The sequence below is a fragment of the Mustela nigripes genome, chromosome 7, assembly GCF_022355385.1.
Source record: "Mustela nigripes isolate SB6536 chromosome 7, MUSNIG.SB6536, whole genome shotgun sequence".
In the NCBI taxonomy this organism is placed as follows: Eukaryota; Metazoa; Chordata; class Mammalia; order Carnivora; family Mustelidae; genus Mustela; species Mustela nigripes.
In genome coordinates, this window is record NC_081563.1 from 116,673,132 (window position 1) to 116,690,502 (window position 17,371).

General features: G+C 39.0%; 1 protein-coding gene across 6 annotated transcripts in view; it reads left to right on the forward strand.

The window, feature by feature from the left end:
• Positions 1 to 17,371, forward strand: part of ITCH (itchy E3 ubiquitin protein ligase) — a 129,594-nt gene that overhangs the window by 33,816 nt on the left and 78,407 nt on the right. For 3 of the 6 annotated variants that reach the window (XM_059406833.1, XM_059406830.1, XM_059406832.1), the window contains one exon: positions 9,805 to 9,916. In XM_059406833.1, coding sequence (XP_059262816.1) covers positions 9,805 to 9,916 — 112 coding nt within the window. The remainder of the gene's footprint in view (positions 1 to 9,804; positions 9,917 to 17,371) is intronic. The other 3 variants (XM_059406828.1, XM_059406829.1, XM_059406831.1) reach the window with 1 other exon arrangement.

The following is a 17,371-nucleotide window of genomic DNA, read 5'->3' on the forward strand; positions in this document are numbered from 1 at the left end:
TTGCCAGTTTTTCAGTCATTGCCTTTGTGACAGCTCCTTAGATATTTAGATACTTTTTGTCGGATGTATACGATTTACAGAAATTATCTTGCATTTTGTGGGTTGGCTTCTCACTTTTTTTTCCCCAAGATTTATTTATTTTAGAGAGAGTGTGCATGTATACCGGCCCATCTGCTTGTGCTTTGGGTGAGGGACAAAGGGAGAAGTAGAGAGAATCCCAAGTAGAATCCCTGCTAAGTAAGGATCCCTCCCTACATGGGGCTCAGTGTGAAGGGCTTGATCTCACCACGGTGAGATCATGACTGAGCTGAAATCATCTGTCAGAGACTAAGCCAACTCAGCAACCCAGATACCTCTGGCTTCTCACTTCTTTTTTTAAAAAGGATTTTATTTATTTATTTATTTGAGAGAGAGAAGAGAGAGTGAGCATTAGGGGGGAGGATCAGAGGGAGAAACAGACTCCCCACTGAGCAGGGAGCCTGATGCGGGACTCGATTTTGGGACTCCAAGATCATGACCTGAGCTGAAGGCAGTTGCTTGACCAAGTGAGCCACCCAGGTGCCCTGGCTTCTCACTTCTTGATGGTTGTTTTGAAAAACAAAAATTTTAACTTTTAATTTATATACACTTTGCTTTGCTTTTGCTTTTATATTGGGTTCTAGTTGAATTTTAGGGTTTTTTTTCTTCAAAAAAATGCCATTGGAATTTTGAATGGGATTGCACTGAATCTGTAAATCTTTCAACCCATGAATATGGATGTCCTTCCATTTATGTGTGGCTTCTTTAATTTCTTTCAGCAGAGTTTTGTAGTTTTTTATTTTATTTATGAGAGAGAGACAACATGAGAAAGAGAGAACACGAGTGAGGAGAAGGGAGAGGGAGAAGCAGACTCCCCACTGAGCAGGGAGCTGGGTGCGGGGGCTCAGTCCCCCGCCCCTGGGATCATGACCTGAGCCAAAGGCAATGCTTAACCGACTGAGCCACCGAAACACCCCAAGGTTTGCAGTTTCATCTCCTTGATTAAGTTTATTCCTGAGTATTTTCCTCTTTTTGGTGATGTTGTAAGTGGGGTTGTTCTCTTTATTTTTTTTCCTGGTCTGATTGCTCTGGCTAGGAGTATTATATGAAATAAAAACAGTGGGAGTTAGCATTCTGTCTTATTCCTAGTATTAGAAGACAAGGTTTTAATTTTTCACCACTGAGTGTGATATTAATTGTGGGCTTTCAATATATACCATTCATTTTGTTGAGGTAATTTTCTTCTGTTCCTAGTTTAACAGTTTTTATCATGAAAGACTATTGAATTTTGTCAAATACATCAGTTGTGATGATCATGTGATTTTTAGCCTTCTTTTAATTGTAACACACTGATTTTTGTATTTTGATCCATCCTTGCAACCCAGTGATGAATCCCACATGGTCATAACATAGTTAGCCTTTTAATGTGTTGTTGAATTTGGTTTGCTAGTATGAAAAACTGGACATTATTAATGTTCTGGAAATCAAATTCATCTGCTACTTCATGGTTTCTTCTCTTCTCTTTTCTTTTTTTAAGATTTATTTATTTAGAGCACGTGTGTGCAGGGGGAGGGGCAAAGGGAGAGGGAGAGAGACTCAGGCAGACATTGCTCAGCATGAGTCAGGATGCAGGGTTCGATCCCAGGACCTTGAGATCATGACCCTGAGCCCAAAATAAAAACCCAGGGGCGCCTGGGTGGCTCAGTGGGTTAAGCCGCTGCCTTCGGCTCAGGTCATGATCTCAGGGTCCTGGGATCGAGTTCCGCATCGGGCTCTCTGCTTGGCGGGGAGCCTGCTTCCTCCTCTCTCTCTCTATCTGCCTGCCTCTCTGCCTACTTGTGATCTCTCTCTGTCAAATGGATAAATAAAATCTTTAAAAAAATGAAAAATTTTTTCATTTTTTCAAACAGACTGAGCCACCCAGCTGCCCCTTATTTCATGATTTCTTATTGCTGCTCATTGTGGTTGTTTACTTATTCGATGACCTTTCCAAACTAATTTTGTGTAGTCTGTATTCTTTGTCATGTATGGCCACTGAAGTCTGTGTTCTGTTAGATTAGTGTTCAGCAATGATTGATGGATGTCCTTAAAAACTTGCAATCAAAAAACCCCCCAAACACTACCATGTTTGCAGATTGGCTGTGTTTGGACACTCCTGTGGTTAGGCAATTTAAAACTGTCTTAGCTTTTATTTCCTCCTTGCGTGGAGCCTGAAGGTCAATCAGAGTTAAGGGCCAGGATCTTCTCCTAGCCCTGCGGAGCACGCATCCACCCCTTGGCCTTTGCACGGACTTCTAGTTTTAACATAATACCCAAGAGTGTTTCAAAGCCCTCATTGCCCCAATACATCTTGTTCTCCAGTCTCTTCCTTCCGTGCCCCACCTATTATCCCTTTCCCCTGGAGGCATAGGTTACTGCCTTTGTTTTTAAATGCTTTTGGCAAACGCTACCTGGCTATCTCAGCCCCAAGGAAGCTGCCATGAAAGAGAACAAAGGCAAGAGACATTCTTGAGCCTATCAGTCCTTCATGTAACTTCTGGACAGGTCAAAACATACAACCACAGTTCTTTTGTAGGGGTCCAGCTTTTTTTTTTTTTTTTAACATATGGTTGTGCAGTTGTCCCAGCACCATTTGTTGAAGAGATGGCAGTGAGTTTTTAGATGTGACACCAATAGCATAATCCATGAAAGATGAAACTTAATAAGTTGGACTTTATTAAAATGCACTAAGTGAGGGGTGCCTTGCTTGGTTCAGTTGTTAAGCATCTGCCTTTGGCTTAGGTCATGATCCCAGGGTCCTGGGATTGAGCCCCATATCAGGCTCTCTGCTCAGTAAGAAGCCTCCTTCCTCTCCCACTCCCCCTGCTTGTGTTCCCTCTCTTGCTCTCTCTGTCAAATAAATAAATAAAATCTCTTTTAAAAAAATGCACTATGTGATACTGTGGTCTTAAAATAAAAAATATGTATCTGCTTTTCAGTCCTGTTCCTGACACAGAGCTCCTAAAACTCTTGGAATTTCCTAAGTGATCAGAGTGATAAAGGTGTCTTTTCTTAGGTTAATGAGGTGGCTTTTAGAAGTTGTCTTAAGGGGGCGCCTGGGTGGCTCAGTGGGTTAAATCCTCTGCCTTCAGCTCAGGTCTTAATCTTAAAAAAAAAAAAGTTGTCTTAAGGTGGAAGCTGGTTGTCATTGGAGCCAACCATGTGATTAGAGATTGACACTTTTAGTTCCCTCCCACCCCCAAGGAGGAGAGGGCTGGAGATCGGAGTTCAATTGATAATGGTCAGCCTCCATAAAAATCTAAAAGGATGGTTTTCGGAGAGGTTCTAGGTTGGTGAATACAGGAAGATTTGGGGAGAGTAGTGCACTGGCTGAGGATCTGAAACTTCATACCTTTTCTCCATACCGTGCCCTGTGCATCTCTTTCATCTGGCTGTTAGTGATATCTTTTTATAATAAACTGGTAATCTAGGAATTTGTGAGCCACTCTAGCAAATTAATCAGACCCAAGGAGGTGGTCATTAGAACCTCTGGTATATAGCTGGTTAGTCAGCACAGGGCATCCTGGACTTGAGACAAGCATCTGAAGTGGGGTCGGAGGAACTTGTAGGACTGATCACTTAACCTGTGGGATCTGACACTATGTCTGGGTGAATAAGAATTAAGAATTAAGCTGTAGGACACCCAGCTGGTGTCAGAAAATTGGTCGTTGGTGTGAGGAAACCACCCCCATCCCCCACATACACCCACAGTTTGGAACATTTACACTGTTAAGAAGGAGAAGCCATAGGCTGTGAGAAAATACTTGCAAAACACAAGTCTCTTAAAGAACTTGTTTCTAAAATACATAAAGAACTCTTAAAATGTAATAATGTAGAAACAAGTTAAAAATTGAGCAAAAGCTCTGAAGAGATACCCTACCAAACAATATATACATAGATGCCAAATAAGCATATGAAAAGATGTTCAATATCATGGGAATTACAAATTAAACCATCAGTGAAGTATCACTGTACATCTGTTAGATTGGCAAAATTTTGAAAAGCTAATAATACCAAAAGCTGGTGAAGATACAGAATAAGCAAGCATGAGTTGTGGGGGTGGGGCAGAAGCAGATTCTCCAGGAAGCAGGGAACCTGACCTGGTGCTTGATTCTAGGACACTGAGATCATTACCTGGGTTGAAGGCAGACAACTGACTGAGCCACCCAACAGCCCCAGGAGTTTTCCTTCAATCCTAATAGGAATGCAGAATGGTACAACTACTTTGGAAGATGATTTGGCAGTTTCTTAGAGGGTTAAAACATAGGCTTACCATTATCCAGCAGTTGCATACCTATTTACTCAATTAAATTAAAAGCTTAAGTCCACAAATAAACTGTACATGAATTTTTATAGCAGCTTTTTTCATAATTGCCCCAAACCAGAAGCAAGCAAGATATCCTTTAATAGGAGAATGGATAAACTGTGGAGGGGCACCTGGGTGGCTCAGTGGCTTAAAGCCTCTGCCTTCCTTTGGCTCAGGTCATAATCCCGCATTGGGCTCTCTGCTTGGCAGGGAGCCTGTTTCTCCCTCTCTCTGCCTGCCTGTCTGCCTACTTTTGATCTCTGTCTGTGAAATAAATAAATAAAATCTTTAAAAAAAAACAAAAACAAACCAAACACACAATGGAATATTATTCAGCAATTAAAAAAGGTTGTCAAGCCATGGAAAGGTATGGAGGAACCTTTAGTAATATTGCTGAGTAGTAGAAGGCAGTCTGAAAAGGCCTCAAATTATATGATTCCACCTACCTGACATTAAGATGTCAAATTTTAAGGGGCTCAAATTTACAACCTGAGATCAAGAGTCTCTACCAACTGCTTGAGCAAGCTCTACGGACTAAGCCAGCCAGGCATCCCTGGACTGACTGACTTATTTATTTTTAATTTTTAAAGTTTTAAAAAGATTTTAAGTAATCTGTATACCCACTGTGGGGCTTAAACTCAAAACCCCAAGATCGAGAGTCCCGTACTCCAGACTGTGCAGCCAGGTGCCCCTGGACTTTTTTTTTTGTTGTTAAGATTTTATTTATTTATTTGACAGAGAGAGAGATCACAAGTAGGCAGAGTAGCAGGCAAAGAGAGAGGGGGAAGCAGGCTCCCTGCTGAGCAGGAATTCTGATGCAGGGCTCAATCCCAGGACCCTGAGATCATGACCTGAGCTGAAGGCAGAGGCTCAACCAACAGCCACCCAGGCGCCCCTGAACAGTTTTTTTTTTAATTGACATATAGTTGACACACAGTGTTACATTATTTTCAGGTATACAACATAGTGATTTGATGGCTCTATTATGCTATGCACACCGCAAGTGTAGCTGCCATCTCTCACCCTACGTCACTATTATAAGACCATTGATGTATTCCCTATGCTGTACCTTTCATCCCCATGACTTACTCATTTCATAACTGGAAGTCTGTATCTCCCACTCTCTTTGCCCATTTTGCCTTGTCTCCTTACCCTCTCCCTTCTGACAACCATGGTTTGTTCTCTGTATTTAAGGTCTGCTTCTGCTTTTTTTGTTTGTTCATTTGTTTTGTGTTTTATATTCCATGTGTAGGTGAAATCATATGGTATTTGTCTTTCTCTGTCTAACTTATTTCACTTAGCATAATATCCTCTAGGACCATCAATGCTCTTATAAATGGCAAGATTTTTTTTTAAAAATATGGTTAATACTCTGTTGTATATACATACCACATCTTTATCCATTCATCTACTGATGGGCATTTAGGTTGCTTCCATTTTTTATTTGTTGTAAATAATGCTGCATTAAAGATAAGGGTGCTTATATATTTTTGAATTAATGTTTTAAGTTTTCTTGGGTAAATACCCAGTGGTGGAATTACTGGATCGTGTGGTATTTCTATTTGTAATTTTTTAAGGAACCTCCATGTTGTTTTCCACAGTGGCATACCAATTTACATTCTTACTAACAGTGCTCAGTGGTCCCTTTTCTGAACATTCTTGCCAATACTTATTATTTCTTGTATTTTTGATGCGAGGTATTGTGACAGGTGAAATTGTGGACTTAAAAAAAAAAAAGAAGACAACAAAACTTCCAGAACATTCTAGGCACTGATAACAAGGTAGAGAAAGAAGGTGCCTGCTTTTGTGGACTTTAAAGTCCATTCATATAAAGTGATTGGATGTTTCCTTTAGGATAAGTCCAGACAGATGTGAGGAGGTGATACTTAACTTGAAGACTGAATATAAGATGTTAGCTATTTTTTTAAAACGATATATTTATTCATTTGAGAGAGAGATCAAGAGAGAGCGTGTGTGCATGAGCTGGAGGAGGGGCAGAGGGAGAATCCTCAAGCAGACTTCCCACTGAGAGATGTGGGGTTTGATTCCAGGACTGGGAGATCATGACTTGAGTGGAGATCAAGAGCAGAATGCTCAATCTACTGAGCCACTCTGGTGCACCTATTTATTTATTTATTTATTTATTTATTTATTTATTTATTTAATTTTATTTTTTTAAGATTTTATTTGTTTATTTGACAGACAGAGATTACAAGTAGACAGAGAGGCAGGCAGAGAGAGAGAGAGGGAAGCAGGCTCCCTGCTGAGCAGAGAGCCCGATGCGCGGGACTCGATCCCAGGACCCTGGGATCATGACCTCAGCCGAAGGCAGCGCCTTAACCCACTGAGCCACCCAGGCGCCCAGGTGCACCTATTTAAAGACAGAGGAAAAAGCATGCCCAGCAGACAGAACAGTTAGGTACAAACTCTGTAAGGCTGGAAAGACCTAGCGTGTTTGAGAAATAGAAAGAAAGCTAGATTTTTAATGGGTGAGGGGGAGAATGATAACGAGATAAGATCAGAGACTCAGTCATGGGTAGAATGGAGTCAGGCATCTGTAAGCCAGGGAAGGAGTTTAGATTCTATTTTAACTGAGATAGGAGGTTACTGAGTGGTTAAGCAGAGTAGAATATGATCTTTTTTTTTTTTTTTTTTAAAGATTTATTTATTTGAGAGGGAGAGAGAGAGAGAGAACAAGCAGAGGGAGCTGCAGGGGGAGAGGGAGAAGCAGATGCCCCAGTGAGCAGAGAGCCTGACATGGGGCTCAATCCCAGTACTGTGGGATTATGACTTTAGCGGAAGGCAGACACTTAAATAACTGAGCCACCCAGGCATCCCTAATCTAACCTTTTTTTTTTTTTTTTAAGCATATTCTAGTTGCTCTGTGGAGAATGGTGGGGCGGGGAGGGAGCAGGAGCTGGGAGCAAGTGCAGAAGCAAGGAAACCAGTTTAATAACTTCTCATAATTTGTTGCCAAGGAAGGAATGGATGTTTATAGCTTGGACTTGGATGCTTAAGAAGGGAAGGAGAAAAGTAGCTATATAGTAGGGTATGTTTTGTAGGCAGGATCTTTGGAATTTATTGAGGGAAAGATAAAGCCCACATTTTGTTTAGCTTGAGCAACTGAATGGATGGTGGTGCTATTGAGGCCAGGGTGAGTGTAAAATTTTAGTCATTTTAACCAGGTAGGTATGCATTTGTAAATAATGGTCAAACCTAAGAGTCCGGAGCTCAGGGAGAAAGATGGGACTTGACGTATAGATTCTCTCTTATATCTACTCTCTCTCTTGCCTGTTTTTAAATTGTGCAGATCATCTGTGATACATGTTTTCTTTTAGAAACCTCAAAAATACATATAAAACTACAGATCCCCATGAACACCTTCTGTGCATATTCTTCTCCTCCACAAAAGTAACCACTGTGACCAATTTCAGATGTATACCTTTTTTGCATTTATTTATGGGTACCTATAGGAATATATAATTTTTGTCTGCAGTATATAATTTCTGTTTGCAAAAATAACACCATATTGTATATATTTTGTAACTTAAATGTTCTTGTAATCATTTAGTTTCATTCATTAATAGGTTACTTGTTTCAGTGGCTGCATAGTATTCTGTTCTATGGTATGAATATGTGATTTAACTGGTTGCCAATATATATTAGTTGGTTTCTTTAGGTTTTCTTTTTTATTATTATATGGATGGTTATTTTAATTTTTCTTAATTTAAAATACTTGATATAAAAAAAGTAATATGTATATGTTCATCAATTATTAAAATTACTAGCATGTTTTTACAGAGCATCTGTTATTACTACAGTGATTCCCTGTAATTATCTGGGGGAGAATCCCTGTTCCTAAAAATGTAGTCTGTACTTCCATGAGTCTTTTCTATATGAAGTTGATTTGAGTTTTTAAAATATATTTTATTTCTGTTGAGACCTTAAGTTTATTTTCTTTTCAACTTTGTAATTTTAACTTAGAATAATTAATGTATGCCATACCATTAAGAAGGATATTTTCTCAGCAGTAGATTGTTGATATAGATCAGCAACTAGAATGGTAGTGTATCATGCATAATAAGATTAGCACCCAGATATTGGACTTCACTTGCTGTCTCTTGATTCACTTGTCTTGATGTCATAGTACTGTTAACATACATCCTTTGGGTATTGAGGACAAGGTAATAACTACATAGAATGTTGCAATGATGTCTTGGAGGATTTTTTGTATTACAAGCACTTTGAATCAGAAGAGTAGCGGGGAGGGGCAGAGGGAGAAGCAGGTTTCCCGCTGAGCAAGTAGTTGGACTTAGGTCTTTTTTTTTTTTTAAAGATTATTTATTTATTTATTTGACAGAGAGAGATCACAGGTAGGTAGAGAGGCTGGCAGAGAGAGAGGGGGAGGGGAGCAGGCTCCCTGCTGAGCAGAGAGCCCGATGTGGGACTCGATCCCAGGACCCTGAGATCATGACCTGAGCCGAAGGCAGCGGCTTAACCCACTGAGCCACCCAGGCGCCCCTGGACTTAGGTCTTGATCCCAGAACAGTGGGATCATGACCTGAGCCGAAGGCAGATGCTTAACTGATAAAGCCACCAAGGAATCCCAGGTTTTAAACACTTTAAAACTCATCCTGATTGTGTTCAGAATAGGCACTGAATCTAGACACAAGGTAGAAACAGGGAGACTAGTTGGTAATTAAGTAATTTAGGAGGGAAGCATAATGCAGGAAGAAAAGTCAGGCTGTCAGAGGCCACTATGAACAGATTGATGGTAGAGTTGGTGAGAAAAGGTTGGATTCTGGATATGTTCTGCAGAGACTGTTGAATTGCTGACAGATAGGAAGGGAAATAAAAAAGGCAGGGTAGAGGTTTTTAGCCTGAGTATATGAAAGGATGGAATTGTTATCAGCAGTTTCGTTTGATGTGTTTGATGTGAAATTTGGCGGGGTTGGGGGGGCATTTTTTAGATAACCAAGTGAACTTGTTTGGAGTTTAGGAATGACATCTGGGATAGAAATATAAAGTTGGGACTCACTGGTATATGGATGACATTTAAGGCCATAATACTGGATTATATCCTTGAGGAAATGAGTGTAGAGAAGTTAAGAGGGAACCAGGAACTGAGCCCTAGGGCACTCCGACATTAAGAGAGGGGAGAAAACAGGAGGGATTTTCAAAGAAGCCTAAGAACAATCAGTGAGGTAGGACATAAACCTAGAGAACGAGTCTTAGGAGTTCAAGGAAAGAATGTAAACAATGGAAGAAAGAATGAAAAGCAATGTCATTTTGTTGATAGTTTAGACAGGATGAATACTAGAATTGGAAATTTTATTTAGCAGCGTTAAGGCTACCATTATTGTGTGGTCTTTGGTGAGACATGGAAATAGCCTGGTTAGCACTATACATATTTTTAATATGGGATTTTTTGATGTTTACAGTGTCTCCTTTTCCATGTTCAGATTTGCCGTCCTATTGGTGGTATGTCTGGCAGTGGATCACAGCTTGGTTCAATGGGTAGCCTGACCATGAAATCACAACTTCAGATCACTGGTAAGTCTTAAAAAGATCTACATCTATACTTTTTTACCCCAAGATAAAAATAATCTTAAGAAAATCTTCAGTGGCTTTTTTAGGTGTTGAATTAATATTTGCTTGGTGAATGAAGAATGTTTAATAGTATAAAAATTATGTTTTTATTTCAGAATATTCTTGGGTGTTTTGAAGGTTTTGTTTTTTCTCTCCTATTAAACATTGGAGTCTGGTCAATTGCTATTGTTTTTTGTTTTGTATTAATGGCCTTGAGAGGTAACTCACATAGCACACAGTTCACTCATTTAGAGGATCAGTGTTCCTTAGTATGCTCATTGTATTTTATAACTGCCACCACAGTCAATTTTAGAAACCTCTACCTATTACTGGAGGACTTCCCATGTCTCCTAGCCACTCTCAGCCCTAGGCAGCCACTAATCACTTCCTGTCTGTAGATTTGCCTGTTCTGGATCTCTCATATAAATGAAGCAGTAAAATGTATGGCTTTTTGTTTATGACTTTTTCCTCTTAGCATGTTTTCAGTGTTTATCTGTATTGTAGCATGCATTAGTATTTCATTTCTTTTTATTGCCAAATAATATTAGGTATGAACATACTATATTTTATTTATCCATTTATCAGTTGGTATATGTTTGGGTTGTTTCTACTCTTTAGCTATTGTGAATAATGCTATGAACATTTATGTTCAAGTTCTTGTGAAATTTTGTCTTTTCAGTTCTCTTGAGTATATACCTACGAGGAGTCACTGGGTCATATAGTATATGTATTTCACTTTGCGAGGAATAACTCCAAAGTATTTTTCAAAGCATCCACACCATTTATATTCCATTAGCCCTCTATGAGGGTTTCACTTTCTCCACATGCTTGCCATTGCTTGTTGTCTGTCTTTTTGATTATAGACATCCTAGTGGGTATGAAATGGTATGTCATTGTGGGTTTGATATGCATTTCTCTGGTGGTTAATGATGTTGAACATCTTTTCATGAGCTTATTGGCCATTTATATATTTTTTTGGAGAAATATCTGTTTAAATCCTTTGGTTACTATTATTACTTAACTAATATCTCTCTCTTTCTCTAACCATACTAGCCAAGTATATTGCTTTCATGTTAGTATTCCTAATGCTCTACTATGCCATTTGTTAGATTACATTCCTGCTCACAACCCGTTAGTGCTTCATTTTGGCTATAGTTGAGAATTTCTGTAGCCTGGGCTAAGAGCTTTAACAGTCTGGCTCCATGTGGTCTCTTTGTAGGTATTTATAAATGAATTATTTGGTGAGTCACTGCAGTTTTTCCAGACATGCATGTGTCTGTATCACACAGTGAAACCTTGGCCTTTATCCTTTTAATGGCATTTATTTCTTATAGAACAATTATTCTCTGTATAGTATTTCAGCTTTTTAAAAATTTTTATTTATTTTAGAGAGCATATGAGTGGGTAGGGGGGTGTGGCAAGCAGAAGGGAAAGAATTTCAAGCAGACTCCATGCAAGCACAGAACCCAACAAAGGGCTCAATCCCAAGGCGCTGAGTTCATGACCCAAGCTGAAACCAAGAGTTGGATGCTCAACTGACTTGAGCTACCCAGATACCCCAGTATTTTAGCTTTTATTATACCTGTCTTTTTTTTTTTAAATTAAGATTTTATTTATTTATTTATTTGTTTGTTTATTTATTTTTAAACATTTTATTTCTTTATTTGGGGGAGAGAGATTGAGCACATGAGCACAAGCAGGGGAAGCAGCTGGCAGAGGGAGAGGGAGAAGCAGGTTTCCCACTGACCAGAGAGCCTGACGTGGGGCTCAGTCCCACGACCCTGGGATCATGACCTGAACCGAAGGTAGCTGCCTAACCAGTTGAGCTATCCAGGTGCCCCAAGGTTTTATTTATTTATTTGAGAGAGAGAGAAAGAGCACGAGCAGGGTGAGGGGCAGAGAGAGAAGCAGACTCCCTGCTGAGCAGGGAACCAGATTCAGGTCTTGATCCTCGGATCTACCTCTGGATTGTGAATATTGGGCCACAAACCATATCCTTATTATCTTTCTCAAAACCTAAAAGTGAATTATATAAAAACACTTTCGTAAGGTGACAGCATCTTAGAATTTATTTGGGGGGATTCCTTCACTATAGTGTCTTTCCTTAGCGATGTCCGATTCTCAGTGAAAGGTATTAATATTTCTTTGTTAAGCAAGATTCTGATTGTTTTCCAGTGCTCCCCATCCTGAAGCTAGCCTGAATAGCTGATTTAAATTGAGCCTGCTTCTTATTATTTTTCTTTTTTGGGGCAGATTAATGTTGAAACCTTTGATTGGAATGATCTTTAAAAAAAACGTCTTTACCGGGGCGCCCGGGTGGCTCAGCTATTAAGCATCTGCCTTTGGCTCGGGTCATGATCCCAAGGTCTCCGGGATCGAGCCCTGTATCAGCTCCCTGCTCAGCGGAAAGCCTGCTTCTTCCTCTCCCACTCCCCCTGCTTGTGCTCCCTCTCTCACTGTGTCTCTCTCTGTCAAATAAATAAATCTTTAAAAACAAAACAAAACAAAGAAAGTCTTTTCCTTTTCAGGTTACATGAGTAATGCACATGTTTTTTAGTTTTACAAACTCAGTAAAATAATAATCAGGGGTCTTATTTATCATCTTAGTCCTCAGAGATGATATTTTTACTTGTTTAGGTTTCAGTGTATGCTCCTTTTGAATTTTTCTTTGCATACTGCTTATCATATTTGCTATCATCATCATTATCATAGTAGGAAGAATATTTAATAAAAGCCTGAATGCACCTCAGGAAGACAAAATTCTTGGCATTTATAAGGTTTTAATCTTGGGTCTATATTTTCTGAGAATGCACAAGTACAAGGCAAAAACAGTTTAATAAAAACAAAGAATGATAAAAATTACATATTTGGCAAATATATCATTAGATATGAGACAAATGGAGGGCATAAGATTATAAAGAGTAATGTGCCAAGTTGAATAAATCAACTGTGCTTCATAATTCATTGTTTACTTCTTTGCTTTTGATGCTAGAAACCTTAGAACTAAGTTTTTTGCACAGATCCCTTTAATGACATTACAATTTTTATTCTGTGTAAATGGATCATTTATAGTATTGTCTTGTTTTGTTTTTGGTAAGCTGCCTCAACATCTTTCTAGAATCAAGGAGGGCATAAATATTCAAGTGTAAAAAATAAATGCCATGATATATGGTAATGTCAAGAAAAGAGAACAACTTTGGTCAGGAAAGAGAGATCAGTATTTGACCAAAGTTGCAGTGAAAGGAGTCGCTGCTTAAAACATTGTTACTATTTAAATGCAGGAGGTTATTTTTTTTAAATGTAGGGATTTTTTTTAGGAGACAATATGGGTAAGAGGCACAAAGCAGGGAAATGCACAAGACTTCACCAGTGCCCCTAACAGCCACTGCTACAGAGTGGGGGAACCATGAGAATTTAATGGGGAGTGGGTCCTCTCCTTAAGGTGTGTGTCAGGGATACAAAAAAATCATATTTGGAAGATTTAGAGAGTAATCAGGGCTTTTAACAAAGAGTAATCAATTGTGTTTGTGTTTTAGAAGGTTGCTGTGAAAGACTGATAAGAGTTGAGTGTCATAGTTAAAATCCTATTCTGTGGTTCTGCTCTAGTTTCTTGGCTTTTTTTTTTTTTTTTTTAATTTTATTTATTTATTTGTCAGAGAACGTCATCAAGGGAGCAGCAGCCAGAGGGAGAAGCATGCTTCCCACTGAGCAAGGAGCGTGATGTGGCACTTGGTCCCAGGACCCTGGGATTGTGACCTGAGCTGAAGGCAGACACTTAACTGACTGAGCCACCCAGGCATCCCCTTCCTTTTTTTTTTAAGTGGGCTCCACTACTACTATGGAGCCCAACACAGCTCTTGAACTCATGACCCTGAGATCAAAACCTGAGTTGAGATCAAGAGTCTGATGCTTAACCAATTGAGTCACCCATGTGCCTGTGTCTTTTTCTTTTTTTTAAATCCAAGTATTTCAGCAGCATTTATTGAAGAGACTGATTTTTCTCCATTGAGTATTCTTGGCTCTTGTCAAATATCAGTTGACCTTATATGTTTGTGTTTATTTCTGGGCTCTCAATTCTGTTCCATGGGTCTGTTTGTCAGTTTTTATTGTCAGTACCATATGATTTTGATTACTATTGCTTTTTTTTTTTTAAGATACATTTTTTATTTATTTGAGAGAGAGGGGGGGGGGGGGGCGGAAGGGCAGAGGGAGAGAGAAACCTAAATAGACTCTGTGCTGAGTGCAGAGCCCAATGCAGGGCTCAGTCTTATAACTCTGAGTTCATGACCTGAGCTGAAACCAAGAATCAGTTGCTTAACCAACTGTGCTACCCAGCCGCCCCAGTTACTGTAGGTTTATAGGATAGCTTGAAATTAGGAAGTATGATGCCTCCTTCTTTGTTCTTTCTCAGGATTTCTTTTGATATTCAGGGTCTTTTGTAGTTCCATATAAATTTTAGGAGTGTTTTTTCTATGTTCATCAAAAATGCTACTAGAGGGGCACCTGGGTGGCTCAGTGGGTTGAGGCCTCTGCCTCCAGCTCAGGTCATGATCTCAGGGTTCTGGGTTTGAGCGCCGCATTCGGCCTCTCTGCTCAGCAGGGAGCCTGCTTCCTCCTTCCTCTCTGCCTGCCTCTCTGACTACTTGTGATCCCTGTCTGTCAAATAAATAAATAATATCTTTTAAAAAAAATGCTACTAGAATCTTGATAGGCAGTGCACTGAACCTGCAGATGGCTTCTACTCTTACTATTTTCTTACCTCTTTCAAATTTCTTTCTTTTTTTAAAAATTTTTAAGTAGTCTCCACACCCAGCATGGGGCTTGAACTCATAACCCTGACATCGAGTCATATGCTCTACCAACTGAGCCAAAAAGGGGCCTATTTTTAACCTCCTCTATCATACATGCAGACATACATACATAAATTCCTTTTAATTATTTATTTGCAATATATATTTGCTAATTGGTCATCCTCACCTGATTGAGGGCAAGTAGAAAATTTATTTCAGAGAAATGACACTTAATGACACAACCCTAGTTTTAGTGACGAAATCTATATAGATTAATGACTCCCATCTTCAGGGGAGTTAATGGCCCTGGAATTTAGTCTTGGTTCTGATACTTAATAGTTTTATAACCTTGTGCATGTCACTGATATCTCTGAGCCTCTTTTCTTAGCTGTGAACTGAGGACATTAACATCTTTGTCACATGGTTGTTGGGAGACAGTGTATATGAGTTGGAAAACTCTAAAACACTGTGTAAGTATAGATTATTCTCTTTCCCCTGATTCTTTATTTCCTTCTCCTTCTAGTATTACTCATCTAATTTAATATCTTAACAGCAACCTAAGCTTAAAATTTTAAATAAAGTTCATTGATTATTTTACATTACCTTTATCATCCTAATTTTACTTTTTTTTTTTTTTTTTAAGATTTTTTATTTATTTGAGAGAGAGCATGAGCAAATGAGAGCACGAGCAGGGGAGAAGGTCAGAGGGAGAGGGAGAAGAAGACTCCCCACTAAGCAGGGAGCCCGATTCAGTGCTCCATCCCAGGACCCCAGGATCATGACCTGAGCTGAAGGCAGATGCTTAACTGACTGAGCCACCCAAGCACCCTCATTCTAATTTTCTTTAAGTTTAAAAGAACGAATGGCAAGAATGGCAGTGTTCATGAAAGATGGTTGATGCTTATGTAAAAGTTTAATTTATAAGTGTTAACATTGTTATGAGGAGGCTAACTGGTGGATCGCATATTTAAAATTTTCTTTACCTCTTTGTCCTGTATCCTTCACATTCCTGTCATTAGATTCTGCTGATTTTTACAATTGGATTTTTTGGGTCATCTACTCTTTTTTCCTGTAATGACATGGTCTAGTCCCTTAACTTGTACATAAGTCTGTTTTCTTACGTCCTTCCCTCTCTTTAGCCATTTTCTGTTTATGTTGTACACATAACCTCAGGTATTCTGAACTCATCCGTGTTTTTTATTTGATGCTTGTTGTGTGATAGCATTATATAATGTGGACAAAATAAGTAACTTTGTTATTTCCTAGAACTTTCTTTGCCTCAGTCTTTACTTAGAACTGATCATTTGAAGAAGAGAAAGCATCTTGATTTTACTATTAATTGGGATTAAATAATACTGTACTTTACCACATTTACTAGAAGACTGTAATCTGATTGCTTGGATAGTAGGAATGCCCTTTTTCCTTGAATTTAAAGTTCAGAGTTTATATAAAATTCTTTCTAGTCAACACATACTTCTGCCACAGAGGTCTTTTGTGGCTTGTCATAACTCTGACCATAAAGTTAGCCCTTGCTTAACTGGTTTATTTCTTATTCAGCTCATACTGCTAATTTACTGGGTCTCAGCACCCTTACTTGTTTTACCTTGTTCATTATAGTCCCCCCAGTTCCCAGAATAGGTTGGGATAAGCTAAGGATTCACTTTAATTTCTTTATATTTAAGCTGTTAGGGTGCCTGGGTAGTGCATTTGGGTAAGTGTCTGATGCTTGACTTCAGCTCAGGTCGTGAACTCAAGCCCTGTATCAGGCTCTATGCTCATCAGGGAGTCTGCTTGGGAATCTCTCCCTCTCCTTCTGCCGCACGCCCCTCCCCCCCAAATAAATAAGCCTTTTAAAAGAAATAATAAATTGTCAAAGTTTTTTGTACTGAAGAGTTAGGATGAAGAACCAAAATCATGTCAAAGCATTGACTTTCAGAAAGGATCAAAAGAACATTAATATAAATTTTAAAATTTTTAAGAAGTTTTTTATTTGAACTCATGACCCTAAGATCAAGAGTTGCATGCTCTTCTGACTGAGCCAGCCAGGTGCCCCAGAAGAACATTAATATATGCCATGAAACTATATACAATAGATACTGTATGTGTGTATGTAACAATAAAGCAGGGAAACTTGTTTTCTACCATGACTAATCATTAGGTTCAACAGATACGTCAAATGTCTCTCATGTTTAAATTACTAGATGCTATATAAAGACTGTCTACATCCTTGTCATGACAGGGATTACAGTGTTAGTTAAACTAAAAAACCAGTAAACTTAATAAAAGCTAAGGCAGAATGAAGAGCTGTAGGAACCATACATAAATATGAAAATGCAGAGGAAATGTAGAGACAGTAGCAATTTAACTTCTTAGGTTTAAAGAAGCATTAAATCAGGTCATCTCTTTCTCAAGAAGTAGGATTTTATTAGGTAGGAAAGGAAGAAGTCTTGATCATTGTGAGTGGAACTTCCAGAGTAGCATATGAAAATACATAGTCCTTGTGAGGGACAGCAAACAGCTAAGGGTGGTTAGAATGCCAGGGGGCTGGGTGGGATTTGGTATAGGAGGAGGCTGAAAAGGTACATAACAATGTAAAATACCCCAGAGTTTAAATTTCATTTTTCAGGTA